The sequence below is a fragment of the Glycine soja genome, chromosome 16 (assembly GCF_004193775.1).
Source record: "Glycine soja cultivar W05 chromosome 16, ASM419377v2, whole genome shotgun sequence".
Lineage (NCBI taxonomy): Eukaryota > Viridiplantae > Streptophyta > Magnoliopsida > Fabales > Fabaceae > Glycine > Glycine soja.
Window position 1 is genome coordinate 3386338 of NC_041017.1, and position 19693 is coordinate 3406030.

The 19693-nt window shown below is 31.1% G+C and overlaps 2 protein-coding genes across 3 annotated transcripts; one reads left to right on the plus strand and one right to left on the minus strand.

Moving 5' to 3' along the window:
• The first annotated feature begins 1743 nt into the window (after window positions 1-1743).
• On the plus strand, window positions 1744-3982 carry LOC114388929 (60S ribosomal protein L7-1-like). Its single transcript, XM_028349471.1, has 6 exons — window positions 1744-1860; window positions 1958-2124; window positions 2249-2337; window positions 2423-2560; window positions 3423-3525; window positions 3615-3982. The coding sequence occupies exons 2-6, from the start codon at window positions 1960-1962 to the stop codon at window positions 3828-3830; spliced, it is 711 nt and encodes a 236-aa protein (XP_028205272.1). The 5' UTR covers window positions 1744-1860; window positions 1958-1959; the 3' UTR covers window positions 3831-3982.
• A 2608-nt stretch (window positions 3983-6590) lies between these two features.
• LOC114390537 (cationic amino acid transporter 4, vacuolar-like) lies at window positions 6591-14729 on the minus strand. Of its 2 annotated transcripts, XM_028351290.1 has the most exons (14): window positions 14297-14726; window positions 13342-13543; window positions 13025-13109; window positions 12505-12645; window positions 12306-12424; window positions 12119-12215; window positions 10414-10586; window positions 10252-10318; window positions 9136-9294; window positions 8771-9032; window positions 8129-8237; window positions 7758-7870; window positions 7124-7199; window positions 6591-7031 (listed from the first exon to the last, which is right to left on the minus strand). In XM_028351290.1, exons 1-14 carry the CDS (start codon window positions 14457-14459, stop codon window positions 6875-6877), a joined length of 1923 nt encoding a protein of 640 aa, XP_028207091.1. In that variant the 5' UTR covers window positions 14460-14726; the 3' UTR covers window positions 6591-6874. The 2 variants fall into 2 exon arrangements, 1 of the variants encoding a protein (XP_028207091.1); XR_003661974.1 differs by lacking the exons at window positions 6591-7031; window positions 7124-7199 and having other exon boundaries at window positions 8016-8237; window positions 14297-14729.
• Window positions 14730-19693: the final 4964 nt, after the last annotated feature.

Here is a 19693-nt window from a genome sequence, read left to right on the forward strand (position 1 = left end):
GGATGAATTTAAGCTATTTTTCAATACTTGGGAAATTTCTAATTTCTTTTTTAATAGACTATTTAACTATATATGGATGTCTCCTTTTTTTTTTTACCAACTTTTGTTTTTAAAAAAGAAAATACTACACAAAAGATTACTTCATAGTAGAAATTAGTAATTTACTAGTAGTGTAGAAGTCGTTTTTTAACACATAATAATTGATTTTAATAAAATAAAAAACAATTGATTTTAGTCTAGATAGAGATAAGATTAAAAGGCTTTTGCAATATTCACTCTTTTTTCGCTAAGTACACTCCTTCTTTTTTTCTTTCTATTTTTTATTCATATATATCCTTTTATATCCATAGTCTTAATACATGATCATTATTTCAGAATGTGATTTTTTAGAACATTTTTTTTTGTTTTTAACATTTTAGAACATTTTTATTTTAATGCTAAAAATAAAAATGTTCTGAAAAATACTTTCTGAAATGCTATTTTGTGTTTTAGAAAGTATGAGAATCATGTCTACAAGTTTTGAAACCTTAGGCAAATCTTTTATTTGAATTCCACTTTAATACATCTCAGCAATTTTTATTTTATTCTTCTAATTCTGTGAATTACATTTGCTAACTAAAATTTAATAATGAAACAATTTTAACATTTCATTCTTTAATAACTTATTTGATCACTATTTTATAACATACTTTATCTCAAATTAAATCTTAAAAAATGTAATCTTAAAAAAATCTTTTCAACAATCATTTACAATAATTACAAGAAGTAACAATAAACACTAATTCTTTTTGTTATTGATTATTTTACTAACTTTAATTTAGAAAAAAAATGTCTATACTACTAATATTAATATTAAATTGATGCTCACTAAAACTTAAATTTACACACATTCACACGAGCACGGGTGTCAACCCATATTTAATTAAAAATTATTAATTTTTATAATATATTAGCATGTGTCATGCACAAGATAAATCCTTATTTATATAACAAAAAAATTAACAAAGAATATCCAAAAATATTTTTGTTAAATATTTTTCTAAATGTTCTTATTAAAAAAATATTCTAATTTAATATAGTTGTTCTCTTGTATATTTGGAGAGGGAAGAAATTTTATTAAATTTTTTAATAACAAATTCAAGTAGAACACTAGAACCATTAAAAAAAACCTATATAAAGGAAAATGCGTAGAATAGTGAAACAATTGAAGTAGAGAAAACATATAATTGATATCAATCCTTGAATCTAAATGGCTCTAAGAGGTTCTTCGCTCCAACAACTTGAGCAAATTTAAGATCTAACCATACATTGATACATATATAAAATGAGAGACATTAATGGTCTTGTGTGGGTGAAAAAAATAAAACAAAGAAGAAAAGTATTTGAAAGTGTAAACATACAACATTGAAGTTTGAAGGATGGAAAAATCTTAATGCTGGATCAATAGACTAAGCAAGAGAAGAATAAAGGGAGACTGGAGCAAGGAATGTGTTGAAATGAAAAAAGAGAGGAATGTGTTGTTTCCATGAAAGAGGGAATCTACAAGGGAGAGGAAAATATTTTAAAAGGAAAGGTTATTTAAGTAAGTTGATTTTTTTAAGAAAAGGAAAGGTAGTGTACTTAGCAAACAAGTTGACTGTAATTAACAATAGCCAAGTTTAAGAACACTGATTGGCCCAATGAATCTAAAAGACAAGCCCAACGAAAAACACAACCACAATTAAAAAAAAAAAACAGGAGAATATAAAAAGGTAGCAGTGTATATCATCAAATCGAACATCAATACATACTTTAGGGCTGCAGTTTCGTGCTTTCCCGCCGCCGCTACACTGCCACCGTCTTCCCCGCCGTCTCCGCCAGGTTCTCTCTCACTCCGCAACCAGTCTTTCCAACTCTCTCTCTCTCTACGAAACCCTAAACTTGAAACCTACCCCACTCATCGTGTGTGTGTGTGCAGAGATGGCAGAAGAGGATTCAAAGCCTCTGAACTACATCTCCGAGGTCATTCTCAAGAAGAGGAAGAACACCGAAGCATGGGCTTTAAGGAAAAAAGAACAGTTCCAGCAAAAGAAATACCAATCCATCAAGAAGCCGGAGGATTTCATCCACGAGTATCGCAACAAGGTAACTAACTAACTAACTAATTGTTTACAATATATCACTAAACCCTAAAAGGCGTTGGATGCATATACAGTGTTTGATATGTGAATTGCGAAAACCTAATAATGCGTTTGATGTGTGTTTATAGGAAGTGGACCTTATAAGAATGAAGCGGAGGGTGAAGAGGAAAGTGCCTGAAGCTAACTCCAACACTCTAATAATCATTCGGATTCAGGGGTGTGTAAAGTAATCTTTATTGTGATTTGATTAATTGGGATTGTGAATTTGATAAGTGATGACGTGGCTCTTTATGTTGGATTAGGAAAAAGGACATGCATCCGAGGACGAGGAAGGTGTTGTACAGCTTGGGGTTGAGGAGAAGATTCAGTGCTGTGTTTGTGAAGCCAAGTGAGGGAATAATGGCCAAGCTGCAGAGGGTGGAACCATATGTCACCTATGGGTATGTATGTTGTTATTAAATTATGTCGTTCTTCATTTTGTGCTTTATCTGTTTGGTGTTAGTGAGGGACTAAGTGGGTTTGTAGAACTTTTCAGGCTGAAGAGTTCTTCTATTTATTTTGATTGGGAATGGGAATGGGAAAGTTCATTGGCATTTGGGGTCGGTTTGGAAGAGCTTATTATTTATAGCTTATTTGCATTCGTCTTATCATATAAACACTTGAGCAAGTATTTGAAAGAGCTTATGAAAATAGCTTATGATATGCCATAAGCGTATTTCAGTTTATTTCAATAGGTTTTCCAGGATAACTTATGAAAACCGCTTTATTAACCCAATTTCCCCTTTAATTATAGAAACAACTTTAACTAATTCAAAAGCACTTATGGTAGGGGAAGAAAATAAATGGTAAAATGCATTGAGCTTTTTTTGTAAGTTAAAATTAACTTGTGCATGCTAGCTTTTGCAATAGTTAAATGAAAAGGTTTTCTATAAAAAGAATGGAGCGCATAAGTTGATTTTAGCTTATGCTAGAATCTTAATTCACTTTACCTTCTTATTTGCCTTTAATTAAGTTGTTTACCCAAACGGAACTTTTTCTACTTGAAGTTAAAGGAGCTTATAGTTCATGCCTGCAAGTTATTTAGGAAAGGAAAATGCTAAGCACGCTGATTATGTGTACCATCCCAATAAATAACACTGTTTATTTGCTGCTCACACACATCAACTGTGTTTCACCCAGTGTTGAATGCTTTCAATGCATTCGGTGGAAAAGCAGTATATAGTGTTTCTTACAAAAGAAATAGAGATCATGTCACTTGCTAGGGATTGTTCTTAATTTTGTGAATATATATTTCTTTTGTAGATATCCTAATCTTAAAAGCATAAAGGAGCTAATTTACAAAAAAGGACATGCAAGGATGGAACAGCGAAAAGTTCCCTTGACTGATAATAACATTATTGAGCAGGTGCTAATATGGTGTCGCTGGATTTCTTGTTTTCCCTTGATTATTTCCCTTTATTGCATTATGATGGTTCCACTTTTTGCTATGTGCAGGAATTAGGAAAGTTCGGTATTGTATGCATAGAAGACATGGTTCATCAGATTTATAATGCTGGTCCACACTTTAAGGAAGTTGTTAGATTTATGTGGCCCTTTGAGCTCAACAAGCCAGCTGAAGGATTGAAAGGATCAAAAACCTCATTCAAAGAAGATGGAGACACAGGGAACCGTGAGGATCTCATCAACGAACTGATCAATAAAATGAATTAGTGGCTTTTGTAGTATCAAAATTTTGATGATTACTATGTTCGTTGGATGATCCTAGGTGCAATATCTGATTTTTCAAGAAACCAATTTATTACCGAGAGAAACATTGCTACATGTTCTTGTTATAGTAGAGTTTTAGTGTGTATTTATCTTTACAGTCTTCATTTACTTATTGAATTCCATTAGGCATTGGAAGGGAGCGGGGTGGAGAAGAAAGGGACGGGCATGGTGTGCTGTGGGGCTTGAATCCTTGAATTCTCAATATATTTTGTCATGGATGAAATTCTTTTACTAGGTGGAATGGTGGAATGTGATAGTGATATTATCTGAATATATTTGAAGAACAAAATTGGGAGTTATAAGGTTGGGTGGGTGGTAAAAGGTAAAGGGAGGGAAGGAGTGTTTGTTCGATTTTCCTCAATCAAAAAATTAATAATTAATATTTGTTGATAAAATAAAAAGATTAAAATTCTTTGAAAAATATTACTTTATCCCTTTGTTCAAACATTCCACTTCTCTTTCCTCACCCGCTCTTTTTCTTCATCTCCTTTTAAATACACATTGAAAACATATATGATTTTATTGTGGTTTTTGTTGAGATACATGATCAAATCATATTTTTATATTATATTTTTAAAATAAAAAATATATAATAAAAAATATATAATAAAAATATGATTTCATTATAATCTTTGTAGAAATATACAATAGACTTGTATTTTTATAGTGTTTTTTTTTGTTTTTTAAAATATCCAACAGAATTAAATTTTTGTTATGATTTTTTTTAATAATTATAAATGTAAGTTATTTTTTAAAGTAATCAAATTAATTGATATAATTTATTATTTAAATTAAATTAAATTAATTGGATATAAGTTATTTTTATAAAGATAATTGAAATAATTATTATAATAATTACCTTTATTAATCATAATCAAATTAATTTAAGATACTATTTTGATTATTTAAGATATTATTTTGATTATAATTAAAAAGAATAAATTATGTCATCATTAATTTAATTTTAACTAAAAATGGTAATTTAGGTAACATTTAATTTCATCACTGTTAAAGAAAAGATAATGTGTTTTGTAATTAATATAATTTGCATCAAAATTAATTCAAATAAAAGATAATTTAATTTTACAATAATTGTTATCCAATGGAAATTCTGTTATAAAGAGGGAGTATGAGAAAAATTACATAATGGAATCTTGTTTTTGAGATTTTGTATGAGGAAACATTTTCCCACACCGTCTTTGTACAATAAAACATGTTCTGTTGTGATGTCTATGCCGGACAAAAATATATATAACGAAATTGTAATTTTGTTGTATATATATAGAACATTATCATTATTTTATTATAGTAAGAGAAATGCAAAAATTGTATAATACATTTTATTCAAGAAAATCATGATTATGTGAAAGATAATTCTGGAATAAAAAAATTTCAGCCTCTTAATAGGGGTCAAAGAGTAATTTGCATGGGATCAATGATGTTTAGAGTCAATCCTAATGATGAATACAATTTGTTTTGTGATGTCTAGATCGATAAACATGGTAAAGAAATCCAGTTAGTCCACCATGTGTGTACGGCTTAACTACCAGGAATGTAACCTGACGTTACTTGTTGCTTTCTGAATCCCTGTTATGAATGCTAATTGCTATCATCTGCTAATATTTTTTCAGTCTAATGAAAACTTGGTAATAGGGACTTTGGAGCTCATAAAATTAAGCTAGTGCAACTGTAGTAGAACTCGATATAACAAGATATTATTAACGAATTTTTATCCTCTCCAGTGTTTGACAATTCCAATAGGAGAGAGATACACACAAAAATGAAGTATTTTTTTTCTTCTAGTTTTTTAATTAATTTTAAACTCTTATAATTTTTTATTTACAGATAAATTATTTTATTATATTTTTAGTTTCAATTATCATATTTTTTATATTATGAATTCTACTATTAATCTTATATTTTAAATATTTTTAATCAAGTTTAAAATAAAGTTAAAAAATACACTTAAATGATTTCTAATAAAATAACAACTATTTTAAGGACAAAAAGAAAATATAAAAAGATATAATTAAAAGCTAGCATTTTAAAGAATGTTACGTCAACAAAAAAACTGCAAACTATAAATTATCTAAAATACTACTATTTTGATCAAACCGGCTAATAAAACTAACTTATAAGCTTTTAAAGTGACTTGCTAAACATACTCTCAAATTAATATATAAGAAAATATTATAATTTTTAATAAATTTAAAAGAAATCCAAATATGAAAATAACATTAACATTAGACTGATTTTAATTTATAAAATGTTAATTAGATGATTCAATAAGTTTGAAAATATGATGAATTATTATCCGTCCACTTAATTATATAGTTATAAACCATTCAATTCGATCCAAATACTTTATTTTCCTTTAACAATTAGATAAATTAGATTGAATTTTAGTATTTTACATAGATGATAGATGGATTATGAACAGATAGATTTCTCTGTCATCCTGGATAAATTTGATTCTTTTACTTATTTCTTTTTCTATAAAATACAAAAATTTCTAGATACACGTTTTCAAAAAGAGCCAGTCCAGTGTTCAATTTTGGCAAAAAGAAAAAAAAAGCACTTTTGATGTGTTACATGAACTTACCCGGTGCATGTTTGGTTTACGGTTGGAATTGTTATAACGCACGTTCTAATGTAAATCCAACGGATAAAAACAAAATGAACGCAAAAGCATGGATCCTTATCTGGTAGTAAAATGACTTTTGCCTCAAACATAATTTTACAACGAAAAACCAAACATGCACCTAGTAGTCTAGTACCTTATTGTGTGAAATATATGACAACACTTGTTTAAATAAAAAAATAAATAATCATAGTAATCATCCGTCTGATAGCGGAAACAAAGTATCGATTTAGACTAGGATATTTACAAATTGGTGCAAGTCATGTAATGTAATGTAAGGTGACAATTATGTAAAAAATGGATAGAGACCTGAAGTGTGGTAACTTTAGTAGCTGCCATTCAAATACTAGGCAAGATGAATTGCTTGAGAACGATGGATTTCATCAGCATATGCTGAAGGAACATAGATTGCATGCAACAGTGAGCTGTGACTGCGGCCATAGAACAAGTATACAAGTACTCCTATCAACATCCATACCGAAACTCGCAGCCATGTTCCAACTCTGAAACACCATGATATGAGTGATTAGGTGTTGGTACTCATGTGTCATGCATGACACAAAAAAGGAGGCATGGTTGTCAAGAGATTTCTCACCCAAGATCAATTAATAAGTAGGTGTTTATAAGAATACAGGCAGCAGGTAAGAATGGAACAAATGGGCAAGCAAAACCTGAAACCCAAGGTATCAAAACCATTGTGTAAGATGTTTACCAAATCTTGCATGAAATTAAGAGAAGAAACGCAATGAATTAGTATTCCAAATACACTGGATAGAAAGTTTGTAATGATGATAAACTTAATAAAATAATTTAATCATTCTTTTGTTGATCCTTGCACCTTTGGTAATTATAAGCTGTCAGAGAGAGGAAACTTCTAAATAAGAGCTAGCTACATAATTTGTGGTTCATTCTAAAAGGAGTTTAACCAATCCATCAAAGTGTGACAGGCTTAGATATTTAGGCTTTGCCAGGATAAATTTTTTCATAAGCGCTTACATGGAGAAGAAAATAAGGTAAAATGAATTTAGTTTCTCCTATAAGTTAAAATAAACTTATGCACTTAACTTTCATAGAAGTTCTCTCATCTTCTCCAAAAAGCTAAAGTGCACAAGTTAATTTTAATTTATGAGAGAAGCTCAATTCATTTTACCTTCTTATTTTCTTCTCTTATAAGTGTTTATGGTGAAGTTTATCGAAACAGGCCCTAGATTTTTATCTACTGCATATACCTCCCGAGTGTCCAAAGCTGTGCCTATTATCATCTTGCTTTATGCAGGCCAGTACAATTATACTGCACAAAAGAAGAATACCACCCATTCCACACAATGTTAAGCGCAAAATCCTGCATATGCACCATCACCAAAAGAGAACTGAAGTAAGGATAAAGCACAACTGATGAATTTGAAAACACAATCAAATTGCCAACTCGAACCATTTTTTTTCCAAAATGTATAGTGTGATTTTATACTTATTGTATAGAAATCAACCTAAAACAACAATTGCTGATCCATATTCAGTTGAAAAGCATTCCTGAAAACAACACCATTGACGATCCACACAACTTCATCAAAACTAGTGAGGGTTGTCAAAGTAGACAGACCTGGGACACCAGTCAGCTGAAGCCGCACTGGTAACTATGAGAATCCCAATACATAATAGGGCTATGGTCCATGAAGCAAGTTTCCGCCTAGCTTTCTCATTCTCTTCATCTGTTCAAACAACTCCAAACCCAAGTTTGTTAATTAAATTAACACGTCATAGAAAATGGAGGCAAAGGTTGATACAAAGAAACCAAATATATACCAAAATTTTTTTGCAGAAAATTTATTACCTAGACTGAAACTAGGCATGTTCTATGTGAAATAAAATTTTAAAATTTACATGTTTAAAGAGAGAGAAGATAGTTAGAAAAAAACTTCGACAAAATTTAGCATTAGGCTGTTCCTCATTGACTTTTCAAGATACTCTTTTGAGCCAATGAGAAAATCCCAAAAGGGACCAGACCATCAAGTTCGGTGGTCCACACCATTGTTTCAAATGATTCAGGAGCATCGGTAGATTATTTCTGTCAATGTTCTAGTCAGTCTAACTAATCTAGATAGGCAATCATATCTTACAGAAATCATAAACCAATAAAGGGTGTCTTTTATCTACATACAAAAGAAATGCAGATACATCTACCCTGTACATTTTCTTTAAAATTCATTCCAAAAGAATGGCAGAAGATTCAAACAATAATTACCTTTGGTCACTTCTTTTATGATTAAAGGATGCCCAATCAGAGCCTCTGACTTGTCATGTAGGTGACTATTCTCACAATAACTAGAAGGATCTACATGACTTATGGCCCCATCTTCCCCAATATCACCACCAGAATGCCTCAATAATGGATCAACAGATGTTAGAAGTGAAGACAGAACGGGTACCTCGTCAGGTGGAACATATCTGATTATCAAAACTGAAACTGCAACAGTGGTAAATGCAAGCAATGTTCCCACGCTAACCTGTATTCCCAAAGAAATGAATATAACAACAAATTTATATTTATAATATTCTAAGATGCATCTCCCTAGTTATTGTCTCAAATTATTTTACAACTTAACTCACCATCCCTGCTAATTGGGAAACATCCATAAAGAATGCAAGAGTAGCTGCAAAGACACCAGTGACAATAGTGCTTTTCAAAGGAATCTGTGTGCCTTTATGGATGTCTGAGAAGAAATGAGGCAATAAACCATCCCTAGCCATTGCCATAAAGACACGTGGCTGCAAAACACACATCCAATGGAAAGATATATTTATCATGTGCAAGAAACAACTTATAATAACTATTATATATCTAGCATATCTAATTCACAGACACATGTATATACAGATTTATACATGATATTCAATAGTCAACTAAAAGATACATCTATTAGTTGCTATACATGCAGACACTATAGGATTGCAAAATTACACATATTCTAGTAAAAGCAGAAAAAAAAAACTATATATAAAAATGAAGACGTGGCTTTTGGAGTTTCAAAATAAACTGATTCCATGTCATTCCTAAACTTTTGGAGCACACACTAAGCATATGGAAGTCATACAATTTGTAACAGACTAAATCTGAGAAACAACACAAAAAGACTGGCAGATACATTTCAACTACCAGCAAGGTAGACGAAATGCATTGAATCATGTTTTTGCAAGTCAAAAAATCATCTATACCAATCCTTGAATAGCAATTTGCATGAGAAATTTGTTTTGAGAAAATGAAAAGAATAGTATGATATAAAGTAAAAACAACTTCCTTGAATTACTCTATTGAGGATTAATTTGTTTTCCAATACGTAGATAGTGTCAGAAAATTGTTTTGAAAAAAATGAAAAGAGTAAATGGATAATCAGTGTTTTATATATAGCAAAGTGATGATTTTAAAAGTTATTTCCGATATTTTTAACATGTGAAAAAAGGCAACAGGTAAATCAAATTGCTAAACAAGTGAATAAAATTACTCCACGAGGATTAAAAGAGGCATAGGAAGCTTTCCATTATTGTACTAACAAAATGGAATAAAATAAATGAGTAAAAAATCAAGGCTTAAATGAAGTTGAAAAGTAATTATTGAGGTCATGAAAATTCAAAACCAAAATCTAACAAGTAACAACCATAACTAAGCAAAATGATCAACACAGATGCTAAATAAATAAATAAAATCTTAAGCACTTGTTTATGTACCTGAGGAAGAATAGAACCCAGCAAACTGGCAAAAAGAGCAGTAACAGCTCCAGTTGTTATTATATACCTGTCAGGTAAAATGGAGCTTGAAGCATAATATTCAAGAGACATCCATCTATTTTTAGCCTAAACAATTAAATAAAGTGCCACAGCAAACCTTACACTGCCCATTGCATCCCATAGCTAGAAAATGCTGAGGAGATTGGGGTATCAGAGTTCAACTCATAATATGGTACTAAGCCAACAATAACTGCTGCTACAAGCATATACAGAATGCAACATATAGTTAACGCTATTGATATGCCAATTGGCAAGTCTCGTTGAGGATTTTTTACCTGCATGATGACAAAACAAAAACCTTTGCAAAAGATTCTTCAAGCGAATAATGTTATTCACAATAAAAAAATTTCAAGGCCACGACGCCTTTGAGATACTCAAACTACCAGACAGAGAAATATTGATATATCCATAACACATGAAAAGAATTAGCTAAAAATCTTCTACAAATAATTTTATTCTCATTTAGTTTGTGTTCCAAAGAAAGATCAACAAGTAGCCATTCACAAGTTTACACACACACACACACACACATATATATAGAGAGAGGAGAGATCAAATTACACCAGTGTAATTCTAAAACAGTTACACCAATCCTTAACCATTAATTTTATTCAAATATATTATTCACTTTAATGAAGCACGTAACTGATAAATATCCTTTTGCGCTTACCTTTGTTCACCTATCTCTCGGAAACTTGCCACTTAACCTACGAATACTCACAAAACCCCAGTTTTTTCTTTTTTTAATTATGAGCAGAACCTCACTTTACAATGCTGCGGTCATGTACTCATGTCTCCAAATTCTTAATATTTCACTTTCATGGTTTTCCTTTCATGTGAAACAACTCTAATGCCTGATTGTATCCTAACATCATTTAATTAAAATTAATCAATTATTATAGGATCGTACTGCTAGAATTTCCCAGAATTTAAATATATATTATGTGGCCTTCAACGTTGCTTCAATATTGGGTCTAATGTTGTTGATTCAATTTCACAAACAAATAGATAAGGGTCTTCTCGAATCTCGAATTTGAAGGTTTATAAGATCATAATTGGTTTGTCATTGCCCACCAACTCAAATATTGGAACTGTTGAATATTGATTAAGCATTCTCTCTACCTCTGCTCTAATGGAGAAGACAGGTTTGGTCCTTCTCGTGGGTGAAAATTACTCACCTAAGCTAAAATTAACATTCAATGCAAAGACATTTTATTCCCAAAGAATCCCCTGATTTTTTCTCTTTTTGTCGATGTGCTTTATGTATGGATGCAAGTAAAAGTTGATTCACCCTTCGAGATGATATGCGTCTATGCTGCAGTTAACCTCTGAGGTTGTATCCCAGCGAATTAGAGCGAGCAACAAAGGAGGTGAGGGAAAATCGGAAAAGTGAGTCACATGCTTCATTAAAGTGAGTGTATTTGAGCCATCAGATTATAATAAAATTAACGGTTCAAGATTGGTGTAACTGTTTTAGAATTACACTGGTGTAATTTGATCCCTCCTCATATATATATATATATATATATATATATATATATATATAACTTTTAGAAGCAAAGGAGCAAAAAAAAGAAAGCAATGCCAGTTATTAGAATGTAACAGCTTCAAAGGAATACTCCAGTCTAACACTGACTAGAGTAACAAAAAGGTTTCACAGTAAGAGTCAGGTTTTTATTCAAAATACTAAATGCATTATTCAGCAAATAACAATTCATGTGTTCTTATTTGATATGCTTTGCATTTAGTTTCAGCTAACAGAAATAAGACATAACTTAAAAGGTCAGTTCTCCCAGGGAATATTTACCTCCTCAGCAGTGCTGGTCACTGAATCAAAACCAATGTATGAAAAGAAAACTATCGCAGACCCAGTAAACATCCCATTTACTCCATAAGGAAAATACCTGAGATAAAAGAGAAATTTCAGCAATATCACAAAAGATATGCTATAGATCATGAGCTCAACAATGCAGAGACACAAACACACCCATCACCTGGTGGAGAGTTCATATCCAACCCATCCAGACTTGAAACCTAGATATCCACCACCTAAAATGATGAAAAGCATGACACAGACATTTACTGTTGTCACAATGGATTGGGCCGTTGAACTCTGAAACATTAATGTTAGGCAAAATAGGTAAGTAAAAAAAAAGTGGTGTTTGAGTCTGTATTTTATTTGAGAAGTCTTACCTCCTTGATTCCAAGGCACAGAAGTAGGGTCACAAGAAGAATTAATGCAGCTGCACATGGATCAACCACAATTTCAAGACCTGGTAAGGTATGTCGAGCCAAAAAAGAAGGTAGGTTGTCCTCTCCACCAAAAAACAAGGCCTGCAATAATCAAGAACAGAATTAATAGAAAACCTAATTATTAAGTATGTTGTGCTTGTTGGATAAAGTATATATGTCACCAATTAGAAAAAATGGAGTAACCAAGAGATTTACAGAGGTAGGCACCATGTTGGTTCTTTCTCAGAATTTCCTATTCTACCTTGTTACTAAGATCATGGGTGAAAACTCCAAGCAGATCACACATTAAGTTTGCAAATCAGGTAGACCAAATGAAAATACATTCAGGACACCCGTGTCAACCAATACCCAGAACTTTTAATTACTCCTATCATGCATTCCAAATTACAAAGGAACAATGAACATGAAAAAGAATACAAAGTTTAGAGTTAAAAAAAAAGGCAAAAACAGTACAACACACCAGATTTGGGGTTATGCCACGAGCAACAGCCGAAGCACCAATAGTATATTCTAAAATCAGAGACCAACCAACCAACCAAGCAACCCTGAGATCAATAGCAATGTTTAAATCATGAATTCACTAACAAGGATGAGAAACAGATAAACAAAACATAACCATTCACAGTATCAGTTGGCTGCAGAATAAGCATTACATAGTTGTTCTGTTAATGTTGATAACTTGACAAAATATTTCTTCAACACTCATGAGTAGTACAATTCAATTAACTATTATTATACATTAATTTTTGTTCCAAAATAGACAAAATTGTATCTTACCCTTCTCCAATGCATATGTATGTATAATGATAAGCACTCCCTGCAGACGGACACCGACATGCAAGCTCAGCATAGCAAAAAGCTGACAGTCCAGCAGCTATTCCAGCAATGAGAAGAGATATCACAAGTGCTGGTCCTGCTTGCTCTCTAGCAACTGTTCCAATGAGAATATACACTCCAGCTCCTATGGTAGCTCCAACCCCTGATTTTCAAGAATGGTCAATTACCTTTAGGAAAGGAAATGTTTGGCAAAAAGAAGCTAAAGCCAATAAACACACACTACAAAAACAAAGCCTTATCCCACTAGGTAAGGTCAGTCACATGGATCATACATGCCATTCTGCATAAATTAAAAGTTGGCAATTGCACAATGTTTCTTGATAATAAACAAAAATCAAGTAAACCATCAATTTTATCCTTAATTATCCTACCCTCTCTCCTGAATGGTCCCTAATTTTTTTTTTAAAAAAAAAAAATACTCAAGTAGTCCGAAAAGAATTACAAATCATGTTAAGAAATCCTCAAAATAATAAAAAAAAAAACCTTTCAAATTTGTCCCTAATAAAATTCATCAATTTCACACTTAACATACATGATGAGTTGTGATTGGATTTACACTGTCAATGTATAACCCTTTTTCTCTTAAATACTATTATTACTTATGGGCTATTAATAAGAGAGTAATAATACTTCAAGGATGAAATTGATGGTTTATTCACCAAAATCATCATGAAGGGCAAAATTAAATTTTGATAGGAGCTTGCTACATTAACTTCAAAGAATAGCAAAGAATAAAAGATAAAAGCAAAAATCACTAGTTCATAAGTCATAACAGACAGAAAGCACACACTACAACATCATATATACCAAACATCTACTTAATTCATTCAATGACAATCATTAGTATAATTTTTTTCCTTCTTTCTTGGAGGCTGTGGTATAGAACAGTAGTTACCAATTCCAACGAGATCAACAGCAGACAACTTCCTAGCCAATTGGCCATGTCTCCTGACATGAACAGAATCAACTTGCTTCCTCCTAATCAAGCTTCCGAAACCCCGCAACCATCTTCCTCCTTCCCCAGAACCAACACCACAATTTTCGTCCTCCACAATCATTATCCAAAATGGAATACAAAGTACTGTATTGATTACAGTTTTGGGCGAAATTTCTTTTGCAGAAAAGGAGCGAACTTTGATGAACCCCACAAAAAATTGTGCCCGGAAAAAACAACCTTTTGGTTTGGTTCTGCAGAGAGAAAGAGACAAGACTGGAGCGAAATGAATCAGCAACAACACTTGCGTGTTGCAATGGTGCGAACGGCGAAATATTGTATAGTATATAAATGATTGTCTGTGGCTGGCTGCTGATCTTATTGATAAAATAAACACTGCTGCAATAGATTTTTTGTCCCATTTAAATTCTGTTTCGGATAACTATGCAAATTGATGATAAGATAGTTAAAGATTGTTGACGCTAAGATATGAATAAATAATACAATGTTAAAGAATTATGCTAACAATTTTTTTTATATAATCATTTAATTATAATTTATCATATATAATTATTAATTTTTATGATAATTATTTTAAAAATTATATTAATAATAAATTATAATTAAATAATAATGTAAAATTATTTTACATTAAAATCAATAAGTAGATAAATTAAAACCAAAATACATATATGATATCACACTCAATCAATATCAAGTAAATAAAAATCATGTCAAACAGAATAGGGAAAGAAAACAAAACATTATTAAACATATGTTTTTGATTTTTTTCAAGGGTGTTTTAATATAAAAATAATAAATCAAAATATATACCCAATCAATAAATAGTAATTAAAAAAAAGAGAATTACAAATATTGACTTCGTTTAAAATTAAAGTTATGTTACTTTGATTATACAACATAATTAAATTCAATTAACTTAATAAAAAAAAGAAAAAAATACTGAATAATTTTATTTTTCAAAAATATTTAATATCCTTAAACTTACATGTTATTAAAAGTGGGAAAAAATGCATCATAGAAAATCTCTGTTAGTTTGAAAATTTTGACTAATCAACCATGATTAGAGGTTATCTAGAAGGAAAGGCAACATAAAATAAGTAAGAGGGCAGTTCCATGGCGATGATTAGCGGTTATCTAAAATCCTAAATCTTGAGTATCTAATTCGTAAAATAAATTAAAAAATATTTTATTTAAAAAAAATAATAAGGTTTTTGTAATTAAATAAATAAAAAAAATATTTTTACTAATTAAAATAATAATTTTAAAGTAAATAAAATAAATATGTGTTTTTAGAAAATAAAAAGAATTTATTTATTTATTTATTTAATAGGATGTAAAATAAAGTTCATTTTTATAAAATAATAAAATAAAAAATAAAGTAAATAATAGATTCAAAATACCCTAGCTTCAAATAGAGACATATTAGATCATTTTTTACATTTATGATATGTTTCTAGGTTCTTTCTTCCATCCAAATTTGTTTTCTCTTCTTCCTCTCTCAGAATCCTCTTTTTTTTTTTTTGTATATACTCAAACATATCCCAATAAAATTATGATACCAGACTTGTGAACCGTTGGATCATCTTAAAATTTGAACACCACCTTCGGAACCCCTTTTCGCACATACCCATCGTTTGTATTTGTAAAATAATGTCTGTAGAGAGAGAAATGTCCCTCGCACAGAGAGAGTAAAATTGAGACTTCAATCCATTCTCCTTCTTTTTAACGTTTGGAAACCCTAACAGAGCAACCAGAGGAAAAACTTAAAGAAAATTAAGGAACCACTAGAGATGTCTCGCTATCGCTGTCGGATTACACATGTGAGCTTGTTTAGAGGTAAGTGATGAGTTTATCACAATTGAGGTTAAAATAGACATGTGTAAGGATCCTTACAGGATTAAATTGAGGTTTTATTTTGGGATGTTTACTTTATTGCAATTATGTCTTCACTATTATAATCACAAGATTGTTATGTTTGACAGACCAATTGATACTCTGATGCGAATTAGTTGATAAAATTGAGTGCTTTTGGTGTTTTCGTGTTTTGAACTTATGATTTTGATTCATTTGATTTTGATATGATTATGTGAAATTGTTTGAGGGATTTTACTCCCCATGTTGTGAGAAGCATTTCTATATAATTTGTTTGTGTTTTGGACAAGATTTACTAGATTAGCATGATAATTAGATTGTTGAAAACGTTCTTTGTCATGTTTTGGTCTCATAAGCTTATTACCTGTTGATGATTATAACACACACACATATGTATATGAATTGTTAAAATAAATTAGGAGTTAATAGTTCAAATAATTAAATTGAAGGAAATTAATATATTAAGATTCAACGATAAATACTTTCAATACATTTTTAGTTTAGTTATTTATTAACTTTTTTAATTGAAAATAATATAGTTTGATTTAATTTATACATGTTTTGTGCCATGTATTAATAATGTGTGATGTTTATATAATCCATGAGGTGTGATAACATGTTGCGTTGAGATTATAACATTATAATCGAGATTAAATATATGTGATAAATTGAGTATGTGTTGAATTGTAAGATATATGTGTATTGAGATTTTGTACGCATTGAGTTGTGAGCTATGAATTGTACAATCACACAACTGTAAGACCCTTTAAGGGCGATGAGTATTTTGATGAGATCCACTTTGGGAACCCAATAAGTTGAATCACTTTGAGGCGCGACGAGTTAAAATAATTTTGAGAACAATTAAAGAGTTGTGTGTTTTGTATAGTTCATAGATAGAGTCTGCATGTTAAAATATTTTTTGGGTTGGACCTGAATGAGGAGGGATAGGCTCTGACGGACTCTCCAAAGTTTAGGCCTTGGGATAAATACACCTCGTTTGAGTACTCCTTTAAGTTTTTGTCTGTTAACTCATTGGTAAGTGCACCAATTCATCCAAGTAGTATTTTAAAACAGTAAGACCAAATATTGATTCCATAGGGATTTCGTTTGTACTTAAAATGATGTATATCCAATTTTTGTACAATTAATGAATTGGTTTAATAATTGCAATTTAAGTCATTAAAGGAAATTGAAGCAAACTACACTATTCTAAACTACTATCAGGTAAGAAACACAAACACTGGAATGTCGATTGAACGTGAACGCATAATTCAAATATGTTGAAGCTTTCTTACCAAACTACTTTTGATGCAATATGATTGGTTTTTCCCTATTTAACATTACTCCAGTTACCACCTCCACCTATTCATTTACTCTAATTGTGATTTCTCACATGAAAGAGTCTAATTTCACTAATTTCTTTCTTAATACCTTAAGAACTAAATTAGTTAAATCGCATTACTAATGGAGATGCATACACATGCTAAATAACCTCATGCTATCCCTAGCGATGAAGCATTTAGATGTTCTTTTCGGTTCTAAGGACTGCAAACATTTTCCATTGTCTAAACCCTACACATGGCATATATGTGGGTGATCAAGCCAACTACATGAAAATAAGCATAGAAAGATACAATGAATCTAGAAATAACATTAAATAGATATTAAGAGTCATTACATCAAGAGAGTTTGGTGGAAAGCTCCCAACAATGAGGTGATTTAGCTTCTCATTGTCATGAGAGGCTTAACTGTACAAAAAGGAATGAAAGTGTATGGAGGAATGGAAGGAAGATGGGTGTGGAGGTAGGCAATGGCTCCTAATGGGCATTATCTTCTCCTTGCTCTAGCTCTAGGTTTTCTTTTCCTTTATCAGAACTCATGCCTCTTTCCCCTCCCCCCCTTTTCTTTCTCACTTAAATGCAACTCTGCTATAAGTTTTCGCGATCTTGAACGCTAAGCGCGAGTTAGTGACTAGACACAAAGCACACGATGCGCGCTAAGCACACCTTCACGTGACTTCAGGTTCTCTAAACAACTTCTTCACGCTAAACGGGATCTATCCGCTAAGCGGCTTCAACGCGCTGAGCGAGACTAATGCGCTAAGCGAGAGTCTTCATACCTCAGCTTCTCTTCCAATCCCTCATCTTTGTTTCTACAAAACAAATACCACCAAAATAGTATAAATCTAACAATTTAAGCATCAACTACGCAAAAACTCAAAGGATGCCAAAATTCCAATGATTCACACAAAAAAACGATAAAAAAGGAGAAAATTGATAATTCTTATATGTCTTAATTACACAATATGGTTATGTACATCAATTATTAGTGTCGATCCCACATGATTGGATCATTCTTGAAAAATAATGTGACCCTGACTAATCTTACTATGATTTTACCTAGTGAGAGTGACCTGACTTACCAGTGTATGATCTGTCTTGTCATGTACTTCTAGACATCCAACGAGGTTTTTCATTGACATGATACCACATTGCATATAAGATTGAGTCTTAGTGTATCTGTTGCATAACGTTTGTGTAATGATCACTATGACTTGTTACATGATGGTGGGTAACGAATTGTGTGAGTGTGAGATGTTGTGTTGTACTTGTGATATGTTGTTCTAAACATGTGATTAATGTGAAGGTGTGAAATGTGATTTTGTGATTAAATCCTTGGGACAAGTGATGTTACCCAATGAGTGATAAAATGATGCGAATTGTGCTAAGTTGAGATTGTTATACTTATACTATACATATGTGCTTTTGTTTATCTCTATCTGTTTAAAAATGTGATAACTCACTTCTTGTGTATTATTTGTATTTGGATCCTGTAATGATCTTAAACCTTGTGTTCGTGAGACCCGATGATTAGGTGGATGTCTTTAAAGAATCTCGTGCTAGAGGACACCGAGACACAACGCACTAATAAGATGTGATATTAGGGCATGAGTTTCTATATTATTTGCATAATATTTTAAACATGTTACTTTATGTTGTTTCATTGTTTAACTTATTTTCCTTTTGTAAAACAAATAATTGAATAATCTTATTTTGGACTAGAGAGGTTTTCATACTCTTATTTAGTAAGTTTTTATTTTGATGATTGTGAATCTTTTTATCTATGTAAACTCTTTTATACTTAAAAAATAAAATCTATTTTATGCAATTTTACATTTGTATTGTCATTATATAAATATATATATTAGGATTGAAGGTATTATAAAACACATACATAATTTATCTTAGAAACGACGGACTATAAGCTAATTTTTCCCAACACATTAATATCATTTGTTTTAAAATTGTTGTTTATACAATTAGTCTTCACGAGAGACCTATGGTAAGAAAAATCAACAAAATAATCCCGATCAATCATATAATTTTGTTAGAATCATTACATGTTAACTATTTATAATGATGAATAACTATTCCAAGAGTAGTTTTAAAAAAATAATAATTA

Excerpts from the sequence above, each read along its gene's own strand:
- LOC114388929 (XM_028349471.1), top strand. The coding sequence starts at position 1,960 with ATGGCAGAAGAGGATTCAAAGCCTCTGAACTACATCTCCGAGGTCATT. Across the intron at positions 2,125-2,248 it reads TCCACGAGTATCGCAACAAG|GAAGTGGACCTTATAAGAAT; the intron begins GTAACTAACTAA and ends GTGTGTTTATAG. Across the intron at positions 2,561-3,422 it reads GAACCATATGTCACCTATGG|ATATCCTAATCTTAAAAGCA; the intron begins GTATGTATGTTG and ends TTTCTTTTGTAG.
- LOC114390537 (XM_028351290.1), bottom strand. The coding sequence starts at position 14,459 with ATGATTGTGGAGGACGAAAATTGTGGTGTTGGTTCTGGGGAAGGAGGA. Across the intron at positions 13,544-14,296 it reads TGTTGATCTCGTTGGAATTG|GGGTTGGAGCTACCATAGGA; the intron begins GTAACTACTGTT and ends CTTGAAAATCAG. Across the intron at positions 8,238-8,770 it reads CATAAAAGAAGTGACCAAAG|ATGAAGAGAATGAGAAAGCT; the intron begins GTAATTATTGTT and ends TTGTTTGAACAG.